This window comes from Mus musculus, chromosome 3 (genome assembly GCF_000001635.26).
Source record: "Mus musculus strain C57BL/6J chromosome 3, GRCm38.p6 C57BL/6J".
In the NCBI taxonomy this organism is placed as follows: Eukaryota; Metazoa; Chordata; class Mammalia; order Rodentia; family Muridae; genus Mus; species Mus musculus.
This window is the reverse complement of record NC_000069.6, coordinates 158,167,277-158,193,456: the sequence shown is the minus strand read 5'-3', so window position 1 is coordinate 158,193,456 and position 26,180 is coordinate 158,167,277. Positions and strand designations below refer to the sequence as shown.

At 38.3% G+C, this 26,180-nt stretch overlaps 1 protein-coding gene across 20 annotated transcripts in view; it reads left to right on the top strand.

Moving 5' to 3' along the window:
• The window catches only part of Lrrc7 (leucine rich repeat containing 7), a 494,798-nt gene that overhangs the window by 368,527 nt on the left and 100,091 nt on the right, over positions 1-26,180 (top strand). For 13 of the 20 annotated variants that reach the window (XR_003954326.1, NM_001370782.1, NM_001370781.1 and 10 more), the window contains 7 exons: positions 6,352-6,481; positions 7,964-8,079; positions 11,847-11,916; positions 13,593-13,692; positions 16,124-16,248; positions 18,106-18,354; positions 22,701-22,901. Coding sequence is in view for 18 of the 20 variants with exons in the window: in NM_001370782.1 (NP_001357711.1) it covers positions 6,352-6,481; positions 7,964-8,079; positions 11,847-11,916; positions 13,593-13,692; positions 16,124-16,248; positions 18,106-18,354; positions 22,701-22,901 (991 nt within the window). In the remaining 2 variants the exon portion in view is untranslated. Of the gene's footprint in view, positions 1-6,351; positions 6,482-7,963; positions 8,080-11,846; positions 11,917-13,592; positions 13,693-16,123; positions 16,249-18,105; positions 18,355-22,700; positions 22,902-26,180 lie in introns of those variants that run through there. The other 7 variants (XM_030252624.1, XM_006501510.4, XM_006501512.4 and 4 more) reach the window with 5 other exon arrangements.

The following is a 26,180-nucleotide window of genomic DNA, read 5'->3' as shown; positions in this document are numbered from 1 at the left end:
GCAGTCTTTATCACAGTGCTCTTCTCAAGGCTGGCTAGCAGCTGCTATGCTATTATGGTCATGTGACATCTCCTTTGCCCAGGGGAGTGTGAAGATGCTCTCTCATCAGTCTTTTGGCTGTATCTAATTTCACCACCTTCCAAAAGCCCAATGACATTGGGCAGGGCAGAACCTTTGGAAGAAAATAACTATTCAATCTATAATATACACATTTGGAACCTTTAAAGTGTAGTGTTAATAAATGAGATGTGTAGTATTTCCCAGGCTTATGTGTATATATGTATGTGTATGTGTATATGTATATGTGTATGAAAGTATGTGAGGGTGCACATGCTTGTATGTGCATCTGAGTGTGAAAGCCACAAGATAAGTATATTTATATGGGTGATGGAGACCCACATTCAGCTCCTCATATTTGAATAGCAAACTTTATCCACTGAGCTATCAACTCAGTCATCTAGTCTTTTATAGTTTATTCAGGAATAAACTGTTCAGAGTCATGGAGCAACCAAGAATCACTTGACAACAAGGACATGTGTTTTATCACTGTGTGAACATCATAGAGGCACTTTCTTCCACAAGTGCAACACTGAACTTTTGAAGAAGTTGAAGGCATACCCTCCAAAATACTGATAAAGAGCATAGCCTAGTAAACACTTTACAAAGTAGACTGTTTACTGTCCTTATCAGGAGTGTCTGCTGTACAACTTTGGATATGTTGCATTCTGTGTGACTAGCAGCACAGTAGGTCTGCCTACACCGGCATTACTATCCATCCAAGTACAATCATACTATGTGTTAGTGTGTGATCAAGCAACCATGGTTCTGCTTCATTTTGTTGTTTTTGTTTTGCAGTTTCATTTGTTTTGTGTGTAAGGGCCAGTCACATGGCTTCACACATGGCAGACAAGAGTTCTGCAATGGAGTCACTCTCCCAAGTTCAGCAGTAAAAATCCTTCAGCCCCATTATCATCTTTCCAAACCATTGTCATAATTCCATCTGACACTCACTGAAAGATGGCTGCACTGCACCACTGTGTTTGATTACAAGTTGAAAGTATTAGAGAAATTTGAAGTGCAGAAATTAAGCATTTTGTCCCAATGATAGATGGCTTCACATGCATTCACAGATTATTGAGAAAAACAAAAAAAAGTAATCACAGGGAATTCACTGGTGATATTAAAATACATAAAAATTTAAAGTACAAAGGTTATTATGATACCTATGAGGCACATCTATCTCTCCTACTGCCCCCACCAGGCCACAGCATCTTACTATAGCTAAACTGAAATTGTGCATACTCACTCCCACATGCATGAAATATTTCTGTAGCTTTGACTGGTCAGACAATGCTTTAGAATTGTTTAGTATCATTTGGAGCATGTGGAATTTAATTATTTATTTTAAAAAAAGGTACGTAGGCAGAGTCATTTTCTGTTTTCCACTAAAAAGTGGTGAGGCAGTAGTTTGCATTCTGTTGATAATTTTCTCATGCAATCAGAAATACCTTTTCACAGTCTTTCTCTTCAATCGATCTAATTGGCTTCCTAGAGAGCAAAGAAAGTGAAAGCTTGTAGCTGCTCTGGAAGGGTGACAATGTAGTGTTTTGTCTGTGTAATGATAGGAACTGCTGGGATCTGGACAGTACTTCTAGAAGACACAGCCTCCTCCTCAGTTTGGCCAAACCCAACTCAGACGGTAATTTAGACCTGAAAATGAATAGGCTTCTTCCATTGACAATAGAGTGTTAATTTGACTGAAGTCTGTTAATGTCTTGTCACTATTTAGAATCAGCCCCACAACTTACCAAAGCTTAGTGAGAACATAAAGGATGGGATCTAAGACTTAATCCCTAGGCCAAATTAAAGTGAATTGATTTATATCTGAAATAAGAATATTGGAAATCACATTTTTATTATATGAAGAATTAGGATTTAAGAAAGAGTAAGTGGAAAGGTAGAAGGGCCATCTGAGAAAGGAAGGGTGGGGAAAGCAAAAAGGGGTGAATATGTTTTACATACATGTATGAGCATGTCATGATGAACCGATTATTGAATACAACTAGTGAACAGCTAAGAGAAACACATTTTAAAAAGTAGAACAAAATTAAATCAATGTCCCTCTCGCCCTAGAAGGACTTGGTGGGATTTACTTCATTCCTGTTCACTTTGACCCTACAGACCTGGCTAAGCTCTACTGGCACCTCTACTACCCAATTGACAATTGACCAGATAGATACCCCTTCTGCTGCTCATAAGTGAGGACTACAGCTTCAGTCACTGTCTGAACCTTGGTCTCTGCCCTGAGTCTTTTACATCTGTAATATCAGTTTAACAATTCTCTCTCTCTCTCTCTCTCTCTCTCTCTCTCTCTCTCTCTCTCTCTCTCTCTCTCTCTCTCCCCCCTCTCTCTCTCTCCGATCTCCCTCCCCGTCCTTCTCTCTATCCAAAAGATCTTCAGATATATTAAATTCTTCAGAAATAGACTTTGTTTATGTGCTTCCCACAAACTACTAAACAATTGTTGATAATTTATTAGCAGTTTTATTTAATGAAATAGTCAAATTTAACTAAGTAAATTTCCCTTAACATCTGCATGTTTCAGGAAGAGATTGTTCAGGCTTTGATTCCTCAGTATGCTTTCTAGCATCTGCTGTGTAGTGTTAATGGAGTCTGACCTCTACACCAAGAGTTAATGTACACTTATCCCTTATTGAACCTGTATAGATTGGGTGTTGTCCATTTGAGTTCACTTAGCTCTCAAGGACCTCATTACTCTGTTAAGAGTTAAAGATATATTAAGATGAAGCTCAAAATCATTTGTTCCTGTTTATTAGTAACTACATTCATTATACCTTCACTGGTCATAAATAACATTGAAATGGATTATAGATTCTCTATGTGACATGTTCACATTCCTTCCTCTATTCACTCTGTAACTGAGGACCAGGAATCCAGAATTATCTTTCCAGCCAGGAATCTCCTGAAGACCAAACTAAACTAGAGAACAGGTGTATGTGCCCAGAGCACAGCTTCAGAAATGGGATGAAGGCATTCCCTGCCATTCTGGTCACTGGTGCTGAGAGAGCTGAGGCCCATAAATGCCCCCAAATGTTACTGGTATGTCTAAGATATGAATGTTACATCTTGCTCTTGAAAGATTTGCAGGAGCTTTATCTTACACCTTCATGGCCCCACAGCACATGTGTATCCCGGGAACTGTTACTGGTGCAGTGTGGTCCGATCCATAACCACAACATCAGAATCTGCATCTTATCAAGTTTTCCTGGGGATGCACATGATACTGAAATTTAGGAAGCACTACTTAAAAAATACCTGATGCTTGTTTTCACTTTTAACATGTAAAGTTATAGACATAGATTTCTACTGTCTATTTGGTCTGTTCTTTACATTTCATTTTTATTAATACCATTGGTACCTGATAAGATGTGATGACTGATTTTATACAAGTGCCTGCATTAAAACACCTTTAGTGACTTTAACCAGATAATCATTCATAAAGTAAGCTGGCATTATGTGTTATAGGTTTAAATCTTAGGGATTTTAGAGGTCATTGAGAAATGAGTATTTGTGCCCATCAGTTCTACTTCATAATCCAAAGATCTCAAATAATTGTCAGGCTCTTGATTCATTCTGTCTACTGCATAGGGCAAAGACTGATATCTTTTTAATAAAATAATTCTCCAATTTTATGGTAGCATGGTACTAATTTTTAAATGCTTTTGCTATGGTATTTTGAACAGAGACCAAGACTGTTAACTGAAATCTATGGTCTTTTACCACACAAAATAGTTCTTTAGTTGTCATTAGACCCGAATTAAGGTGCTACGATTTAAATGAATTCACACCCATTTTTCCCCATTTTTCTTTAGTTAAAATCAGAAGACATAGATAAAGGCTCAGTCACTGCCCTCCAACCAGGGATCAATCACAAACCCTGACTAACTACTTGTAAACAGGTAGTTCTTGGAATCACCTTCTCAGGTCCACTGTTTTGTTTTTCACTTTGTTTTGTTTTGTTTTTCATAGAATGGATCAGAGAAAATAGAAAATGGCTGTAAGTTATATTGCAAAGGCACAGATGAATAGCCACATGAGAATGTGTGCAGGGAAAAGTATTTTCAAAGGGACACAGACGCTAGTACCTCTTTGTCACACCTCCTTCCAATAGCTTCATGTGGTCAACAGTTGGAAGCTCTATGAACCTTGTCCTTTTGGTATTTTATTGAGACTTTATTTTGTAAACATAATTGATTATGTCATGGCTTTTGGTGATCAGATCAATTTTGACTTCTTTCCCCTCCCCAGAGGTCAAGAGTGGCTGGACATTCCAACCCTAAAATCACATGGTTACCTTACATGATACACACGTCTTCTAAAGCTATGCAGGAGTTCTCAGTCATAAGTCTTCTAATTAGTACACAAAAAGACACCTTGCTTTTGACCACACCAAGAGTTTTAAGAGTTCTGTGCCTGAAGGTGGTTGGATATCAGAATATCAGAAACATATTTCTCAACATAAATTACATTATAACTGGGACCATAGGAATGATCACGCATTTTGACACTGCGCATGACTTTTCAACAAAAACTCTTTCTTTTATCTATCTGTTGTGAAATTAAATACTCTAGCAGAAAATCATGAGTGTATAACAAAATGGGAAAAATAGCAAGATTGATATTTACTTAGTACATGGCCATTAAGAATATTGAGAATTAAAGATTCATTTTGTCTTGTGAAAATTCACCAGGAAGACCTTGACCAGCAAGTTTTGATACACATGATAAACATACCAACATATTTCTTTTCCTCTGTGGATTACCATCATCCTTAAGAAGTTTGGATCACCAGGTGTAATGGTGCACACTTTTAATCCCAGCGCTGAGAGGCCAAGGCAGGTGGATCTCAATGAGTTCAAGCCAGACTGGTCTACAGAGCCACTTTCAGGACAGCTGGAGCTATGCAGAGAAACCCTGTAGAGAGAGGGGGGGGAGGGAGAGAGAGGGGGGGGAGGGAGAGAGAGAGAGAGAGAGAGAGAGAGAGAGAGAGAGAGAGAGAGAAAAGAAGAAGAAGAAGAAGAAGAAGAAGAAGAAGAAGAAGAAGAAGAAGAAGAAGAAGAAGAAGAAGAAGAAGAAAGAAGAAGAAAGAGGAAGAGGAAGAGGAAGTTGTTGTTGCTGTTGTTGTTTGGATCCATTTCCAAACGTTGATTCTCTGTGGTCTCATTGTTATGATATATATCTTAGACAGTCCCTACCTCACCAGTACTTCTTCTGGGTCATTTACTCTGTAATGTAGGTTACATTGCCCTCATGAAGGGCCTCTGACAGCTTATCTAGGATTCTATAATGGTGTCAACATTCCTCTGTTTAATTATCTCTCCTGTAGATCTGTTCAAATCTTGCAGTTATTTCCACAGTGCTAGAAATTTCTGTTGTACTACACTCAAATGTGAGAGATGGTGTACGCTCATGTGAATGCCACTACATTTGTAGGGTAGTGCAAGCACGTGTGTCCATGTGAAGACCAGCCAATTCTGAGTGCCTTTCCTCAGAAGTTGTGCACCACATGACTAAGTGTGCAGTGCTGGGGACTAGGACAAAATGAAGAGTTATGCCCATTTGAAGGCATTGCCTCTTATTCTGTTCCAAATGCCAATCACGGACAGGAAAAGGCTCATTATTTCAAGAGGCACCAAAATCTGAGCCACTGTGTAAAACTTGGTATATTTTAAATACTGTGTTATTCAAACAGCATACACCTCCATGCTGGGCATGTCTGCCTGACAGGTGGGATGATGGAGTCAAGCAAGCTGTGTGCCATTGCTTCTGCCCCAGATTTGCTGCTTTGTGTGGCTGGGAGCATATTCCTTGCTCTCTGTAAGCCTCACTTTCACCATCTGTAAAATGACTTTTAAAGGTAGATATTGTATTCACTTTTTAAAAGGGGAGCTATTAATGGAGTCTAGACTCTAAGGCACTTAGTAAAATCTGGAGCAGCTCACCCTTGGCTCCATCTTTCTCTCTGCTCCCCTCACATTCTGCCGCTCCAATCACAGGTGCTCAATCCAAGCCTCCTGTTGTCAACAACACCTAAGTTGTAAACTATCTTTTGTGTCATCCTGAGGGTTGCAGATAAATGACAAATGCAGCCATGTATGTGGTGGCATTTGATCCTTTCCACTGTACTCACTAACTAGATTGATTTATACACTATTGTGCCATCTTAGTTTAATAATATTTGGTGAATTTGGACATGTGGATTTTTCAAACCTCTTTTTTTCCTTAACACATAACCTTGAGGATGTCTAATGCTGTGTTTTAACTTCTCAGCTTATCTTTATTAGAAGAATTTGACTGCAGCTGCAACGAGCTGGAGTCCCTCCCTCCCACCATTGGTTACCTGCACAGCCTTCGAACATTAGCGGTTGACGAGAATTTCCTCCCAGAGTTGCCAAGAGAAGTGAGAAGCAAGCTCATTTCTATCAATTAACTGTCAATGAATCTGTTTTTAAATGAAATCCTAACAGGTGCAATCACAGGATAGATTTATGAGTTGAACTGTGAAAATATGTAGGCATTGCCTATCTGTTTATGTAGATGTATGCTAATTGCTTTTTTGAGTTATGAACTCCATATGATGTATGGACTAAATTTTGCAAGTAAAGAAAAGTAAAATATGTTAATCAATGCTAAAGGATGCAGTTTTGGATCATTTATTTACTTTACCTTTAAGAATAGTTATACACAGCAGTCAGGATAATTGCATCTCTACTTCTGAAGTAAAAGAGTAGGTTTTTATTATGTCTGTGAGGCTTGATGACTCTTGTAACTATTTTAGTTTCTGGTTACATGAAGAGATTCTTTTAATTTTATCTCTAAACTGGATTTTACTTATTAATGTTCAGAAAAAAACGTAAAGTATATTTTTCATTTAAAACTTTCTACTACAAATTTCCACAATGATAGAATAATAACTATGTCATTATTTTAGAATAAAACATTATTAGTAAAAATGGCAAGTATCACATAATATGACATAAAATTAGATTTTCTGAGGAATTATCAAGAGCATCATTGAATATGTGTGCTGTCTGGTTTTAAACAGATTAGTAATCATGTAGAAAAATAACATGATTTGCGAAAACCACAGGGCCACCAAATGTTTGAACATTTACATTATTAAGAAAACTATTTTTAATATGTGAAAGAATATAAGATACATGTTACTGCTGGGCGTGATGGCACATGCCTTTAATCCCAGCACTCGGGAGGCAGAGGCAGCAGATTTCTGAGTTCTAGGCCAGCCTGGTCTACAGAGTGAGTTCCAGGACAGCCAGGGCTACACAGAGAAACCCTGTCTCAAAAACAAAAACAAAAGCAAAAACAAAAACAAAGATACATGTTACTGTCATATTTAAAGGCAAACACCACTGTAAAGAGCAATAATATAAAAGCATAAAGCAATAAGTACACCACATTACATATGTTAAGAGACATTACAATGATAAAGGCATCTCTAGGCTAACTGTGATGGTACACGCCTACTATCCCAGTGCTCAGGGGACAGATACAGGAGGATCACCTTGAGTTCAAGCCAGCTTGACAAATATTGTGAATCTTGGGTTAGCATGGACTACAGTGTGAAACATTGTCTGAAAGAAAGAAAGAAAGAAAGAAAGAAAGAAAGAAAGAAAGAAAGAAAGGAAGGAAGGAAGGAAGGAAGGAAGGAAGGAAGGAAGGAAGGAAGGAAGAGAGAGAGAGAGAGAGAGAACGAGAGAGAGAGCTAAATTCTTTTGAACACTAGAGAAACTAATATGCAGTAACAGTTCTTTGTGATTCTTTTCTATGCTTTTTCTATACTAAGTATACTTTTATTTGTTTGAGAATTCTGTACAAGAGACAGTACAACATTATAAACACCACTTCCTCTTGCCACCTGCAGATTGGAAGCTGTAAGAATGTCACCGTTATGTCTCTACGCTCCAATAAGCTAGAATTTCTTCCTGAAGAAATTGGGCAGATGCAGAGACTGCGTGTCTTAAATCTAAGTGATAATAGGTATGTAAATTACTTGATAAAAGTAAGTTATGAAGCCAAATGTTGAAGCCAGATGTGGTGGTACAGCCCTTTAATCCCAACACCCAGGAGGCAGAGACAGCTGAGTCTCTGTGAGTTGTAGGCCAACCCAGTCTGCATAGTGACAGATAAGAATATCTAGTCAACTCTGATCCAAAGCCACAGGTTAGCCCATTGCAGCAAGTAATGAGTCGCATTCTGAGTAAAATGGACAAAAAATAAGGTGAACCCTCTTCTTATGAAGAAACAAAAATTAAACTACAATTCGTAGAGATCCTCACAGAGACCCTCCTTCCATCCCCCCTTCCCTTCTCCTCTGAGAGGGTGTCTTCCCAGGTATTCCCCAACCCTGGCACCTCAAGTCTCTGCCAGGGTAGACACATTCTCTGTCACTGAGGCCAGATGTTGGGGGGACCACATAGAGACTGAGCTGCACATCTGCTACACATTCAAGCCCATGTGTGTTCTTCTTTGGTTGTTGGCTCAGTCTCTGCAAGCTCCCAGGGGTTCAGGCTAGTTGACTCTTGGTCCTTGTGTGGGGTTCCCCTCCCCTTCAGAGCTTTCAATACTTCCCCCAACTCTTCCATAAATGCCCCAACCTCCCTTCAATATTTGGGTGTGAGTATCTGCATCTGTTTCCATCAGCTGCTGGGTAGAGCTCTTAGAAGACAGTTTTGCTAGGCTCTTGTTTGTAAGCATAAGGGTATCATTAGTAGTGTCAGGAATTGGCTCTTGCCCATGGGATGAGCTTCAAGTTGGACTAGTTATCGACTGGTCATTCCTTCAATCTCCACTCCATCTTTGTCCATGCATTTCTTTTAGACAGGATAAATTTGGGATGGAAAGTGTTGTGGGTGGGTTGGTGTCCTTATCCCTCTACTGTTGGTCCTGCATGGCTATATGTCCCCACTGTTAGGCTTTTGGCTAAGGTCACCCTCATTTACTCCTGGAAGCCTCCCTTATGCCAGGTCTCTGGGACTTCCTAAAGATTCCCCTTACCCCCGACCCCCAGCAGCTGCAGATTTCCATTCATTCCTGGCCCTCTGGGTCTCTCTCCTGTTTCTCCGCATACGTGATAGAAGTATTGATATGTTGATTACCCTAACCTAGCAAATCTAGTAGACTTCAGCACTTGCCATAGGTCAGACACATTTGTGTATGCTGTAGAAATATACATATATGACATCAGACACTCACAAAGCCAGAAGTTAAAAATACCTTATCAGGGGAAAAAATAATGTTAGTCATACTTATCCTGTAGTATTGTAGTTGCAACACAACCATGTTAACATTTTCAGTTAATTATTCCATCAGTGAATCAATCTGGGGGTGAATATGGTCAGTGCATAGTGAAATATGAAGTCAAAGTTAGTGTTGCCACAGAAAAACATTAACTGAGAAGTGCTATAGTAAGTAGTGAACTATTGTAAATTTGTGTTTAAAATGTAATCGACTTGTAGAATTTGCCACTGTAGCCAGAAACAGTGACTGTTTTGTTCTGTCAGCTGCAAGGTCTTGGCCAATTCCCTGCTCATTCATAAAAGACCACTGGGCGAGTATTAAGAAACAAGATCCCTGCTCTCTGTCATATTCTTCTCTCTGTACTACACATTAGGATGCACAGTGATGACTCCTTAGGGACATGTATGAACATGATGTGAACATTAGATGAGTTTTACTGGTGTAGAACTTGGTGGCACCTTTTAATTTAACTGTGTATAATATCAAAAACATTACCCCACCCCACAAATCTTATTTTACAGATTCTAGCTTAAGTGAATTTAAACAACTTGTGTGGGTAATTGAGTTTGAAATTAAAGTTGTAATTCTGCCAGGAAAGAACAGTGATATGAGTTAAGACCTCCTTTGTTTGTGTTCTTATTTATATTTTACAGATGTTCATTAGTTCATAAGATTTAGGTAGTCGCACTAAGATCTCTGCCTACTACACACTCTGGTAATGTTTTCACTGGTGGCCAACCTCTTTTCATATTTACTAAATTATTTTAAAGTGCCTGGTTACTTTTAGACACTAATTAACTCCTTATTAATCATTGTGACATTTTGTACTTCTTTTCTAAAAGTAAATTTGTCAGTTGGTGAATAGGATACTAATATACAGGAGAGTTACAGAAATTTCATTGCACATTTTGTGTAGAATGTTTGTATGTTTGGAGATGAGCCTGCTGTGGATGTTACTGTGAGTGTGTTTGTGCTGCTAGCTCTATAGCTCAGAAGTGTTGGTCACTCAGGTGACCAGACTGACCACACACTAGTTTGAAGACATCAAGAGCACACTGAAGTAGATGTTTCTCTTTTTGGGTTTCCACAGGTTGAAGCCACATTTAAGCAAATGCTACCACTGAGGCCAAACTTCACCTATCATAAAATACTATTTTTAAAGATTCCCTTTTGCAATGTCTACTGTGCAATATACAAAGGAGAAAAGAAAATAGCCATACACTTTCCAGATATTAGCATCACTTTGGAAACTCTGAAGTGATTTAGATATAAGACATCATGGCCCTTAAACTTCTGGAAACTACAGTTTTGTGAGGATATTAGATAGTAAACAAATAACCACAAAAAATAGTCACATGTGAAATCTGTGAAATGTTCTATTCAGGCAAGTGCAAGGCACCCTAAGACTAGACTAAGTTAAGTAGATTACGTGAGACACAAGAAAACCTTTCTCATGAGAAAGTGGCATTTAAGCACTAAAGAACTGTGGGATTTAGTGTAGAGAGGCATGACAGTAGGGGTTATAAAGAAGTTCCTCCTGGGTTGGTAGAAATTCATTGTGTACTCCAGATATGAGAAAAAGATGATCAATGCTGGGGTGTAAGAATGGCTTTAGGAGCTTCAGGATTTTAGTTTTATTTGTATTTATATGTGTGTTTATATATGCCAGTGGAAGCCACCTTTGGTGTACATATTGGGTTTTTAATATTCTCTCTCTCTGTGTGTGTGTGTGTGTGTATGTGTGTGTGTGTGTGTGTGTGTGTGTGTTTGTGTGTGTGTGTGTGGTGTTTGTGATGGGTGTGTGTGTGTGTGTATAGTGTGTGTAAATGTGGTATGTTGGTGTGGTGTGTGTGTGTGTGCGTGTGTGTGTGTATGTGTGTGTGGTGCCACGTGTATGAAGGGCTCCTGAAGTTGGAATTAAAAGCAGTTGTGAGCTGCCTGGTGAGAGGACTATGAACTGAGCTCATGTCCTAGGAGGAGCAACAAGTTCTCTTAACTGCTGAGCCATCTCTCTAGCCCCGAGGTGCATACTGGAGAGCTTAACTGTGAGGGCTAAGAGGATTTTTATGTTATCTAGAGACTTATGGGAGTAACTGAAGGATTAGAAAGGTTTTTGTTGTCTTGGGCCTGGGAGCTGGTTCAGAAGGTAAAGACACTTGCCGCCAAACCTGATGACCTGTGTTTGATCCTGAGAACCTACATGGTGGCAGGAGAGCAAAAACTACAACTTGTCTTCTGGCTTCCACATGCTCATGTGCACACATACACACACGTGTGCGGGCACAATGTGCACACATACACATGCATATGCGCACACACATATACATGCACAAACTCACACACGCTAATATGAAAGGAAAGAAGATATTCATTCTTTTAAGATTGTTTGAGCACTCAGGAGAAAGGATTAAAGAGAGCAATTAACCAACACAGTAGTATGTTTAAAGTTCCTAGAAATGAGCTTTGTTGTCTGTGCCTGTGCTATGAGATGTCTCTTGTCTCTGCAGGTTGAAGAATTTGCCATTCTCTTTCACCAAACTCAAAGAGCTTGCAGCATTGTGGCTTTCTGACAATCAGGTAAAATAATAATAATAATAATAATAATAATAATAATAATAATAATAATAATAATAATAAACCCTTATGCCCTGATTTATCATGTTCCTTAAATGTGTGTGTGATTAAAACTCTGAATTACTGAGTCGCAGTAGATACCCTTGACAACTATTATAAAGTATAGATTCTTTATGCCTGGAGGAGAGATTTGTGCAAAGGCTCCATCACATACTGCTGTAGGTGAAGCAATGTCATGATCTCCAAGCTCCCCAAATACCTCTGTTCAATACTTACTTCATTTTCAGAGATACGTTATACAATGGATGGTTTGTATGGCTTTTCAGATCCTGGTGGTACACATGTCCTTAGAGGATATGCTTTAATTATAGCTCCGAAAGTAAAAAATGAAAAACCATTACCATAATCCCCACAAGAGGGAATTGCTAGCCACTATCTTCCTTTTTCCTCACTGTTTTTAATTATAATCAACTTGATTCTAAAACTTTATTGAAAACCTTTGCTGATATATTGATAGCTATCTTCAGTATTTTGTGATTATCTTAATATTTTATATACTCATGAAAATAGATTATAATGGAATCAGGGGTTGCATGTTAATGAATAATTTTATTAACTGAAAAATAACAGAAAACAGAGACATGTGCTTTGACTCAAAAGCAGCTGTGGGTCATTTAACCAGAGTTTACTACTAATCAATTTTTGTGTTTCTAAATCTTTGAAAACCACCCCAAAACATGAATGGCCAAATAAAAACAATACACCTTTGGTTTGATATATCAATATTCCCTGGACATCAAGTATATATTTCAATTACTTGAGTACTTTTATTAAAAATTAAAAATGACTCCTACAAAATTCACAGTGTAAACACAAGAATTTTGGTATTTCTTCAGCTAATCATAGGCCTTGCCTCCATTTCCTGGCCAAAGGTCAAATTGTCATCCAAACTCTTATGGCCTCCTCTGAACTGGTCTGTCCTTCCAGATGGTCATCTCCAGAGTCTGTGAACTCTGCTGCTGGGGCAGTAGCCTTACATTGTGAAAATTTCTTTATCAAAGTATTATTCTTGTTGGAGAATAACCAGAAAGTTACTGCTCCATTTAACTAAAATTGTGAGTTAATGTCTCTAGACAGCTTCATGAGGTGTAATAATACCTCAGAGCGCCTTCTGTATTTCCTATGAAGTAGTCTTTATGCTATTCTTATGAAAATAATACCTGAGTTCTAAAAGCCTTTAAAATGGTATTCCTGATATCAAATTAGTGATGGAGGATAAAATTCAGCATAAACATCAGATTCTTACACAGCTTTTATCCATATGCGGGGCATGCCTTGCTCAATAGCAAGTGCAGATACCACATATCTGCCTAGAACACAACTCCTGAAAAGGAATGCATGGCCAGGACCACTCCAAACACTCACTCTGCTGAACAGTAAGTCTAGCACTCTCTGGTCTCCTCAAGATAGAACTGAAGTGCATAGCTGAACAGGTTTTGGTAAGCTTTGTAAGAATATACTAAAGAAGACTAAACACGAAAACCTTAAAATCCGGAGTCTCAGCAGTATCTGCGGTTTCTCAATTTACCCATTCATCTCTGAAAGATCAGACTATTGGCCATTTCCTTGTATAAAATCTTGACTAATTTCTTCATCTAACTGGTGCTCATTACTTCCAGTCCAAGGCCCTTATCCCTCTGCAAACAGAAGCCCACCCAGAAACCAAGCAAAGGGTACTAACCAACTACATGTTTCCCCAGCAGCCCCGTGGTGACGAAGGTAGGCTGTCAACTGATACATTCTTTAATGTTTATGATGTTGTGGATAAAAAAGAATGTCTAATTCTAATCTCTATCCAGGAATACTGGTTCACAGACAATAAAACTCCGTAGTATGTCATCTAGGAGTCTGAGTCTCCATGCTGTAATATTTTAAGGAAGATTCCAAAGACATGGCTCCTTCAGGAGATAGCTCAGGAAAGTGCTTGCTAAGCAAACATCAGAACCTACCTGAGTTCAGGCCATACCATCAGTGTAAAAAATTCAAGCACAGTGACACATAGCCTGTAATCCCAAAGATGAGGAGCTGAGACTGACGTATGCCTTGTACTTGCTGATCAGCAATTAGCCACACAGCCTAATTGGTGAGCCCTAGGTCCCAAGTGAGAAATGCCTCCTTAAAAATTAAGGTAGAGAGAAATGAGGAAGACACTGTTGAACTCTGGCTTCCACTTGCACATACACACACGTACCCAAATGCACATAAACATGCAGACGCAGGCACACACATAGACTCCAAATGTGAAAGAAATACCAGCACTCTACAGAAACTCCTTTAAAGATTAAGCTGCAGGGTATGGGACCTGGTCATCAAATGTTGTGCTCAGCTACTGGCAGCAAAAAGAAAGACAGGCTTCAAAGAGAAAGAAAGACTGGCTGGGGAGGGTCTTTTTCTCTTGTGATCATATATTTCACAGCATATTTTAAATATCAGTGCAGTGATCTTGGATCCCTACATATGAGATAGTCCTAGGACAGGATTTACAATAATGGCATTTTCATCTTTACATTGAGATTCCCTACAGCAGCTATAATTAAAAGATACTTTCTAAAAAAAATAATAATCCACATCTGTTACAAATAAATCTTCCAGCCTGTGGTCACACTTTTATACATATCATTTTTGCCCTTTCCTTTTGAAACAGGACTGACTGGTATGTGTTCTCTGTAATCATGCAAAGTCATGGTAGTTCTTAGAACAATGAGCCCACTTTGATACAGCCACAGATAAACCCACCCTGTCTGAAATTAACCTGTACATTGAACCATTTGCCTGTGTGTTCTCATTTTCAAAATAATGATAATAGATGGCTTTAGTCTCTGATGTCCAGATGTGAATGAATCATTAGGGAATATGTAAGAATACTTCTGGCTTGCAGAAATAGTAAAAAGGGAAGGTTGTTTTGAAATATAATTTTCACATCTACATAAATTAATCTTTCTATTTTATAAAAGAAAAGCCTCAAAGTTTTTGTACCATAAAGAACCAAGAAAGGACTGTTCTATTAACCTGGATTTATTTTCCTCTTCTTTGCAACATCCCTGGGTTTGGAAATAATGCAAAGAAAAGATCAAAAGTGACCCAGATCCATAAGTCATCCCTGAGAAGCAGTGTGTTGCCTAAACCCCTGGTTACTTCTGGGCTATGAGGTCAGCAGTGGTGACCTGAGATAGGAAGGCATTTGCCTTTGCTGTCTTGGATTTTCTTTTTGTTCCTCTACTAAAGGACAAAGTCTGGTATAATAATTAAAAAATAATATTTGAACTTCAACCCAGTCAGTCAACTTCTGTCTGTTGAAAAAGAAAATAGTGAATTAATTTTAAGAATCCTGTAAAACAAAGAAAGATATGACAGGGAAATTCTTTGGAACATGATTTAGCCTCAATTAAGCACTTGTCCCTGGGTTTTCCTGCAATTTTCACTATTGTGTTACAAAGCAAATTCTAGCATTAGACAACATTTTGATGTAAATTGGGGATTTCTAAATCTTCCCTGCTTATTTGAGACATATTCAAGTTAAATGAAACTATAGTGTTAAGACTGAGCTGACCCCTACCTTAGAAATGAGGTTACTCCAGTCACAGACACTTCCCACACACAAAGAATCAGCAAGAAACTCAGATTACTGGGCACTTTACTGAAAACTCACTGCTGTGTAATTTCTTGCTTTGTTTTGGTTTTAATATGGCTCAGGTTCTGCAGCCACCACAACTGAGAGTAGAACCCGAGACCTGAGAGCCCTAGATCAGAATCTGAAAACTCAGCCAGCTTTTCCACACCAAGGATGATGTTAGCGTGACTCCTCTGCTGCTGTGAGGAGTCCAGAGACGGGAATGCTCCAATCAGTCTCCATGCTGTTACTGTTATCCTAGGGAAGCCCACTCTTATGCTAGGAAGCTTTCCAACCCCTCATGACTAACAGTAAAATGCACAAGACCACATAAGAAATGTAAAAAGGAATTTTCTACTTTCCCTTCCTGTCTTTCCATTCCCTTCTTCTTTCTCAATACTTCTTTCCCATGTCCTTTTAAATGTATTTATTGTAGTCATTGGTGGTGCTTGCTGTCTCTTTTTTCATAATATATTAAATTTATTAAATACATTGTGTATATAAAAGAAAAGAAAAGCATTAATACTTTGGACTCCATAGATTTCCAGTCAGACAGCGACAGCTTCAACCCCACCCTGTGGGAGGAGCAGAGACAACAGCGCATGACTGTTGCCTTTGAATTTGAGGATAAAAAAGAAGATGACGAAAGTGCTGGGAAAGTTAAGGTGAACTTTTGGCCTTTGTTTCTCTGTTATTGTTCTTATCTGTCCACTGTTACTACTCAGGTCGAGGAAGGATACACTGAGTGACCTCTCTGGAAGGTTGCAGTCATGTCTGTTTTCATGAACACGCCCAGTGTAGAGGGCCAGTGTTTGGGCAACATTGGTGTGATTCAGAATGATATGAACGTCCTGGTTGTGACTGAGCAAGTCTGATTTGCACTTCCCCCTCCACACACCCTCCAGTATAATAATAACATGAGAGAGATTCAAGCTGAAAGTGAGAGAAAGGTCACCTCAAGTCCTCATTTAGCTGTAACACTTTGCAGCAATCCTATCCTTCACTGGGCCATGCTTCATGAAGATAGCACCAGCCAAAATACAGGTTTGTGTTTGTATTATTGGCAGACAGGCCGCTAACATTGCATCCCTAAAGCCTTCTACATGGCTAGGGTGTTTGAGAAGAACTTCTTTTCTTTAAAACGATACTTAAAAGAAATCTTTTATTGTGACTCTTCTGAATGAAGAAACAAGGTTAAACTTTTAATCTATTTTTTCCATTATTTCAATTTTCAAATCTTTGAATTGGCTGAGATTTCATTAACACTTAATTTTCATGTTATGTCATCTTGAATCTCTCCTTAATTTTTTGCACTTTTTAAAAACTGTCATAAATACTAACAGCTTTAACTCATAGAGACTAATGACCTAAGTAACTATGGAGGCACCTTATTAATAAGTCAAGACTGTGTGGTGTGTTTCGTGTTCCCACCTTACAACATTTTCTGTTTTCTTAAACCATTATTTGTGATGACTGAGTCACTATGGGAAACTCAAAATGGAGTCACAAATACAAAATGGCAGGCTTACATTTAAATTTTTTGTTTGAAAAGACATTTAGGAATGATTAGTTACTGCTCTCTTTCAACCAGAGAGACAAGTTTTAAAACTTGTGACGTCTTAGAGGATAATTATGCTAAACTGGATAAGAGCCTTTAAAACAATTGTTTTCCCTTTCAATGATTTTTGGTTAAACCAAGATCCATTCGGTGATGCATTCTGTGTTGGACTCTTGATTACATTTTTATGTTTCACTGAATTTTGAAAATAGCTACATGCTTCCTCTTAAAACTACATAATCAAGGATCCAAAAGAAAATACCTTTAATATGCTCCATAGATATCTTGATTAAAAACGAAGGATATAGAAACGGAGATAATAATTGGAGATGATAATTCTGAGTCCCTGTTTGTGTGCTCTGTGACTGGTTTCTCTATGCTCATCGTGGATTCCATGTGCTTTAGAGTGGTTTGGTTTTGTTCTCTGCATTTATTTACATCCACTTTTATTTGCATTTTGGTGAAACAATGTTTTTCCAAAATCTCAAACTACTTGGCTTTGACTAATTTGGTTGTTCCTGATGCCACTGGCTATCAGACAAATTAGAGGAGAAACACTTTTAGGTTACATCATCGAGGGAAGATGATGAATGGAACACCCTAGAGTCTTAACAACTCATGCTCTTCTGGTTCATTACATGTACATTAAAATTAGCACCATTTTAATTTCAATCGACCTGAAATTTAAAAAGGAACCATGGGCCTGTGCCATCAGCTTTCAATGGGACAAAAGCCCTGCTTGCAGTGTGTACAGTGCGTGTGACTGCTTCATTGTGGGAGAAGGTGGCCCCCGTGGCTTCATGTTATGCTGTTTTATTACATGGAAGTAAAATCATTGTTTTAAATGCATTGCCCAGAATGAAAGAGAGGAAAAAAAACTATTCAAGAGTAGAAAATAATCAAGCAAACGTGTTGCTGCAGTGCTCCTGTTTCTCCCAGAAAATGGAGATTCCTTCTCCCACAGGCTCTCTCCTGCCAAGCCCCCTGGGACAGGGGCCAGCGTGGGATTACTCTCCAACCTGCCAGGCTGTCTGGCGATTGCTGCACACCATGGGCCAGGTGTGATCAGCAGATCCAAGATATGCCCGTCCCCCAGAGTGACCCCCAGCTGGCATGGGGTTGTATAAGTGGCCTCCAGCAGGAGAGGAGCATGTGTGCTCCATTGCCAGTGGCAGCACAGTCCACCACTCTTCCCTCTCTAAGTGGCAGACAGGTAGGCCTAGGTGTGTGGGGTAGGAGAAGCCCAGTAGAGGCTCCCTGGATCAGTGCTTTATGGGGTATGTGCTGCATGGTTATGGGTGAGAACTGCTGAGCGCACACTTCAGATTGCCAGTGTCTGAATACAATTTATCTTTAGATTCTGGACATTGGCAAAAGGTGGGGAGGCCTGAGTCAGAGGGCGGGGACATCAATTTAAGGTGCCTTTTCGTGGGTTATCTGGCATGGCTTTAAAGTTGGGGCTTCGCTTTTATTTGTTCTTCTTGGCTCTTTCTTTTAACGTGCGGGATACTGCAAGCTGTGAGAATGCTGACCAGACTTTGGAAAGGATTAGAATTGTCCTCCCGTGAACATGCATGCTTCTCAGGGTTAGCTTGAGGAGACTAGATAAAACCTGACTGGAAAACACCAGAAGTCGAAACAAAGATTTGCTGGAAATGGACTCTGAGCAGAGACTTCTGTTCACGGGCAGCAGTTTCCCTTAATTTGAAGATGCAAATTATATGAATTCCTGTAAGAGAAGATAGGGTCATGAGGTATGGCAGGGAGGAGTTTCCTTTCCCAGAGATGGGGGCCTAGGAGGGTAATTGATAGGAGAGAAAACACAAACATTTTTGTAAATGTTACCACCCACATGTAATGGACTAGATTCTCATTCTATGTCTTATATTCTTTCCACAATATAAGACAAGCTGAGAATGCACCTTCCTGACTAAAACTGCCCTGTTTTATTTTCTTTGTAAAATTAATTTCCATTAATTTCTAGAATAAGATGATATTTAATAATCACTACAAAACTCTATTGTTTCTCTTACTGGAATTTACTATCAAATTCAAATTCGATGATTATGTATATTATATTATGCATATATAATATAATATATGAGAAACAGTTCTGTCTGAATCCAATACACCATTTATGAATGCCCACTTATAATAATAAGTAATTCTCTCCTTACTGAATTTTGAAGGCCTTTCAATGCCTTGAAGCAGCTATTTGCATTTAATGTACTGTATTTAGATGCTAAGAGTCTTGTGAAGCATTTTACCTCCCAAAATTAAAATATATACATATATATATATATTTTAGTAAAAGTCTTGCATTTTAATGCAATGTATGTGTGACATGAGCAAATACTTTATAGTGAGTGACAAATTTAACACTATCTCAGAATGAATTTTGGAGATTTGCCCACCTCTGCGTATCAGAAATTCACTGTTTTATATCATATTAGGATGGGAAATGTTTCTAGCCCAGGTGTTATTAAATAATGAAACTGCTTTTAGATATGGATTCCCTGAATTAGTAATGTAATTCTTTATGACCATGTTGTGGCACTCCTGAAGTACTGAAGGCAGGATCTGAGAGGAAGAAAAGATATAAATATGTCTGCACAAAGCTTAAAATAGAATTAAATTCTAAAATGCAGTTTCATGTTAAAAGAAGTGAAATTAGAATTACCTAGCTTTATTTTTAAAATTACAATTATCTTATTATTTAATAGTGAAGTTTACATCTTAGTTTTATAACACCTTTTCCACAAGGTCACACAGTTTGTGTCATGCTATATAGCAGAGAATATCTCTAAATTAATCAGCAGTGTTGTGATATAAATCTGAGAATCCATGTTAAGCTTTAACATTACCTCAGAAAAGTTAAGCACTCTCACTCCCAATATACCTTTTGTAAAGCGACAACAGCCACTGTATAAAATTTCAATGTACAATTACAAATTAATAACATCCCATAATGTGTAGTATTTATAATTTGATATATAGTAGTATATTGTAATTTGTGTTTAAACCTATAGGAATAATTATAAACCTTGTTGCATTTCATACAGTTAACCAATAATAAATTAAAAATCTCTATAAAACATTCATCATAATGCCTAGAACACAGTGAATAGAATAATTACCTCTTAATAACCTAAAGGAAAGACTCAGCATGTAGCTAGACATGTGGGTCATAGTCTAAATTATCAGAGGAATCCAGAGTTTTTTTAAATAAACAGGTAGAATATTATATTAAAAATAATATTGAGCCGGGCGTGGTGGCGCAAGTCTTTAATCCCAGCACTCGGGAGGCAGAGGCAGGCGGATTTCTGAGTTCGAGGCCAGACTGGTCTCCAAAGTGAGTTCCAGGACAGCCTGAGCTATACAGAGAAACCCTGTCTTGAAAAACCAAAATAATAATAATAATAATAATAATAATAATAATATCAAGCTGGGTTTGGTGGTGTTTACCTATAATCCCATCAATCAGGAGGCTGAGGCAGGAGGATTGAGATTCTATGCCAACCTGGATTACAAACTGAGATCTCTGCATAGATGTCATATTTGTAATATATGTTTGAGTCCTTTATATTTATTTTAGTTCTAAATAAATGCAAGTGTGTGGAAAGGTTAGGTTTCTATTGTTCATGAGTAAAAACAACAGATTAGAGGCTATTGGCTACTTAGAGGTACATCTACGGCTTGAATTTGTACTTCATGACTCCAAGTCCAATGTTCTGTAAGAATAGTGAATGGAGGCAAAGTGTTTGTTTTTTAAATAAAACAAATTCAGGTTTAATGATTCCTAAACATTCCCAAATCTGGGAAAGAGACACTGTAAGGAAAAAATATAAAATGATCCATTTAAATAAGTAATTAAATAGCAGCCCTCCCATAATCTTGAAAGTGACAGCCAAATAGTTTAAGCTTTGTGGGAGATCTGCTTCTGCATGTAAATATTTCCACAGCAGTAAAACAACCAAACATATTCTGATGATGTGAGCAAAATACTGCATCAATCACTTTAAAAATGATCAGAAGCATCTGCAATACAACTGAATACATACACATTAGTGTGTTCTGCCTAGCATGGTCATCATTGTTTTATGCCTACTGAAGAATACACTACAAATCAACCTCCTGGAACATATCAGTAGTAAACTATAACAACCCACCTTTCCTATGAAACCTAATTTTTTTCTTTGGTTCTTACAACCTTAATTCTATTTATTCATTTATTCTCATTTATTTTAGAACATAAAAAATTAAGTAAGTTACCCTATTTAACAAAGAAAAGGGTCTTTCTCTGCAATCCAAATATATTGGAAAGTAATTTTTGCTTCTAATATCAAAAGAAATTACATAGTAACAACTAATCCCTTTATCTGATTCGGATAATGAGCCACAGTGAACCCTAAGAGTAACACCGTTGGTGAGCTTGCTAAAATAGCAGATTAGCAAAAGTGTTTGAGTCCTCCATATTCTCCAGCCTCTCCCTCATGTCATGGACCAGGTGGGGAGTCCCTCCTGACTGCTTTCCTCTGTTGTCACCCTCTTCCTTCTTCATTCTGTCCCACCTCCTCTGTTGCCACTCTCCAGCCTCACACACATGCTCTCCACAAACACATACCACAGCCACTTAAGTCATTCCATTAAAAAGTTGATTCTGCTCAGATTGAAAGTAACATAGTGTTGGCCCGAGTCAAACTGGGTACACCTATCTGTTTATGTGAGTTCCTTCAGTCAACATGAACAACTTGTATTGATTCTCTTTCAAATAAATACATTGTAATGAGTCCTCTCCTAGTAGAATATTCTACATAACAAAATCAGTTCTTAGGAGTTAGATTAACACCTGCAAAAGGATTTAAAGATGGAAAAAACATCTGGATAATATTAGCCAAAATATCTACATTTACCTAAAACATATTAAGAAAGAGAGGCTTTTTATTTCTCTTTATATAAACTACTACTTAAGAAGCATATGGTTTTATTAGTTTATAAAACAAGTATGAAAGTCACCCCAAAGATTTTTGGGAAGTATTTTTAAAAAGCCACCTTACCTTTTAACACTGTGTGCTAGTTATAAATTTGTATAAAGCTAACTCATGTTTGGCTTTTTCAATGCCTAACTCCACTTGTAAATCTTCTGAGGTCTCCTCCCAATACCTGCACTGAACTCCAAAGACATTCCAACTTTGAAAGTTATTAAATTTTAAAATTATTAAATACCAAAGGTGGGAAAGTTCTAAGATGTAATGCAGCTGATAATATATTGATTCTATTTTTTAACATTAGCAGTCACTTAAGAGTTTTATGTACTGCTATTTCACTCACCTAAAGACCAAAAAGTTGTTGATGAATAAGAGTGTGAAGGAGTTGGGGCCAGCCCCACAGAGTTCAATATGCATCAAGCCCAACTCCTCATGTCAACAGGAATTCCCTGGGAAGCTCAACACTCACTGTATTGCATTTGTTTTTCGTGATGCTTGTACCATGGAGTAGCTTGGTGAACATGCTTGCTGAAGTCATTTTTATGTTAAATTTCTTTTTATAAACTTCTAGGTTGAAATAAACCTAAAACGATATCCAACTCCTTACCCGGAGGATTTAAAGAATATGGTAAAATCTGTTCAAAATCTGGTGGGTAAGCCAAGCCATGGAGTGCGTGTTGAGAACTCAAATCCAACAGCTAACACGGAGCAAACTGTGAAAGAAAAGTTTGAACACAAGTGGCCGGTGGCCCCAAAGGAGATTACAGTGGAGGTATTTGGAGGTTATTGGTAATTGCCAGTGTGGTTTGACTTTTAGACTTCTGCGTGATGATGTTTCTTCTAACTAAGTAGATTGCTTTAATAAGCAAATTACACATTATTTCTTAAATAAAAGTGACTCCTCTTTTGAGATAGGATGGTTACATCTAGTAAATCAAAGATGGCTCCCCCCCCCCCCGCCCCCAGCCCAAATCACTACTATATCTTTAATATGTACAGTGGCTCATCAGCTACCCATGAAAATGTTTGCTACCCAAAATTTATCTGATCATTTCCTGGGAAAACTAATGGGACACTTTTATTCGAATAATCACAGTAAAATCTCTACTAAGTTTAGCATGAATTTTTTTAATGTTTTTGTGTTTGAGTTTCAGCAAGAAAGAAAGAGACAGACAGACAGACAGACAGACAGACAGACAGACAGACAGACAAAGAGAAAAAGAGGAAAAAGAAACCCACAAACATTAACCAGGATCAGGAACAAGTAAAACCCAGGCTTGTGAGATCTGACCATGAAAGGCTTGCTTCCTATGTTTGGAAATAAGCTATAATTTCAGTCTTATTGATTTGTGTTGTCTGAAAAGAATTCAACTACATTATGCCACCTCTGCTATCTCATCAACTCTTCAGCTAATTAGTTGCATCTTTTACTTTTGCTAGAAACACAATTGGAGCGAGCATGTCTGGTCCATATTACTTCTCTAAAATCTAAATTCACAAAACTCTTTTACAAATCTGCATTTCGGATAATCAATTTGTGGCATATGAACACCAACAGTATATGTAGCACTGTGCTAAACACTGTGAGAGGCTAAAATAAAAGAAACTGTGTCCCAGGCTCCCCATTGATTCAAAGCTAAGCTAGAAACACACATGAAGTGATGCCAGGATTTCCTGTTCTAAATTAGGACTGAACCATGTATTAAAGATGACATAATTCCCTTAACATAGGAACCAGTGGAGGACATTCCAGACAGGGAGAAGACCTTGAGCAAAAACAGTCATAGCTACTTGGGAGGCTGAAACAGGAGGATGGCTGGAAGTTTCAAGGCCAGCCTTGGATACAGAGTGAGGCCCTATTGTAAGAACAAAACAAAAAAGTCATAGTTATAGAACGCAAATCCACACAAAAGAGAAGCATACTTTCACTTTTACGGAAATGAAACCTGGAGTTTCCGAGGATAAAGTAAATCTGCAGTTTAGGTTTTTTTCCTTGCCTTACAAGTACCACTGTGGTCTCTTCTTCACATGATAACCACACATATCAAAGCAAAGTCACAGTCTTCCATCTAAGATAGTACAATAGTACAAGTAGGACAGAAAGCAGAATTCAGCAAGTCGCACGCATGTGCACGCGTGCACGTGTACACACACACGCACACGCACACATACCCTTTGTATTTAAATTTCATGGAATCACACTCAACACCCTTTGTAGCACTGTGGTTATGAAAACCTAACCCTGAGTGAATTCACTACAAATATAAGAACATTTAAAATTGCTTAATTTCATAATTGGATAGATAAAAAGCAAGAAAAATATCTGTGGTCATAAATTTAATAATAACCCATAGTAGATAAATTTAGTTTAAGTATTCCATGAACATGCCAAAAATAATACATCTTCTGCCCCAAGCTTAATCTGGTTTCACAACATTATCTACCATTATCTATCTTTGAGGATAAAAGTGGGGTAATAATTTCTTCTTTCTCTTCACTCCTTATCCCTTCCAAATAGTTACTCAAACCTTCACATATTCTGCTTTGTTTCCTCAAGTCCACAACTCTGTCAGCATTGCTACCAAAGCCATTGTCTTTTTCCTTTACTTTGTCCCCAGCCTCCTTGTTGCCTTGGCAACGCTTTTCCTAAAAAGAGTGCCAACCTAATTGTTTCCTTGGCAATAGCTTCTTACTGCTGGGAGAAAAGTCTGAGGTTCTTCATTAGCTAGGGAAGCTACAATGGAAGCTGATTTCCAACCTGATGTGTCCTATGTGACCCGCCCCATCCCTTTCTCCATCCGCTGATGTGATCTCTGTAAAAAGAAATTCCAGTGGAGATTTCAATACTTTTCCTGAAATCAAGACTGTATCGCCTTTCCATTGAGCCAACTGTAGGCATTCATTGCCCTCTTAAATATAGCCAAGTTAAGGGCCACACTACATTTTATTCAGTGTCCTGATTTAATTAGTGTGAATAACCAAGTAGGTTATTGATTATGAAGGCTCTGCATCTATTGTATATTTTTGCATCTGTATATATTTTGTATTTTTTATTCAGGGTTTCAATACTTGTATATTAGCCCAGGCTGGTCACAAACTCAAAACTAACCTGCTTCTGCCTCCTAAGGACCATGACTGCAAGCTTGTACCACCTTGTCAGTGTGGTGAGTGTAGACTGTGCAATAGAGATTTGCACACTTCATTATAGAATCAGCCAGGTGATTAAACACCTTAACCAAGGGAGAAAAATGAAGAATTGAGGTAAGCAAGACTGAAAAAGTAAATCTCGAAGGTAATACAAAGTATTGCCTAGTGTAATGGTGCACTTGGGAGGTGGAGGAAAGGATATTAGGAGTTCAAACTCATCTTTGGCTAGATAGTAAGTTCAAGGCTAGCCTGGGATACATGAGATCCTATCTCAAAAGAGAAAAAAAAACGGTAATTGTATTTGATAGGATGCCAAGTGAATGAGAAAGGAAAGCCAGCCCCAGCTGACCTTTTCCACACCCTAGAGTTTTCACACAGTTATACTAGATAAAGAACAGAGCCAGGACAACCATAGAAACCAAGAGAGCTGGTAACAGGAAAGCTTCCCCTCCTGCCTTTTTCCTTCATAATGTCATCTGAACTTTGTGTGCTCATTCCCCAGCTCTGTGCATGGCTAGTATGCCCTCAGCCTTTAAATCTCAAAGGGCCACCCCTGATCAGTCTAACCTCCTGGCTTTCTCTACTGCATCACTCTGTTTGCTTGCATTGAATGCAATGATGACATTTACGATGACTTTGTATATTAGCTTCAGACAGTTTCAGAGAGTAAGAGCCATTTCCATCTTTTGTAGTGTGTGATGATTCAAGTTGGAGTTTTTCAACTTTGCCTTACTGCCAAACCCATCAGCTCTTAGTAAAAACCATACACCAATTTTGGATTCTGACCTTTTGCTTGGCTAACAATGTGCTCTCCATACTCAACAAGCCACATGCCCTTCAGCAGCTGCAGCATCAGTACACACCACATCCACTACAGTGTGCTGGGCTGCTGGGCTGCTGGGCT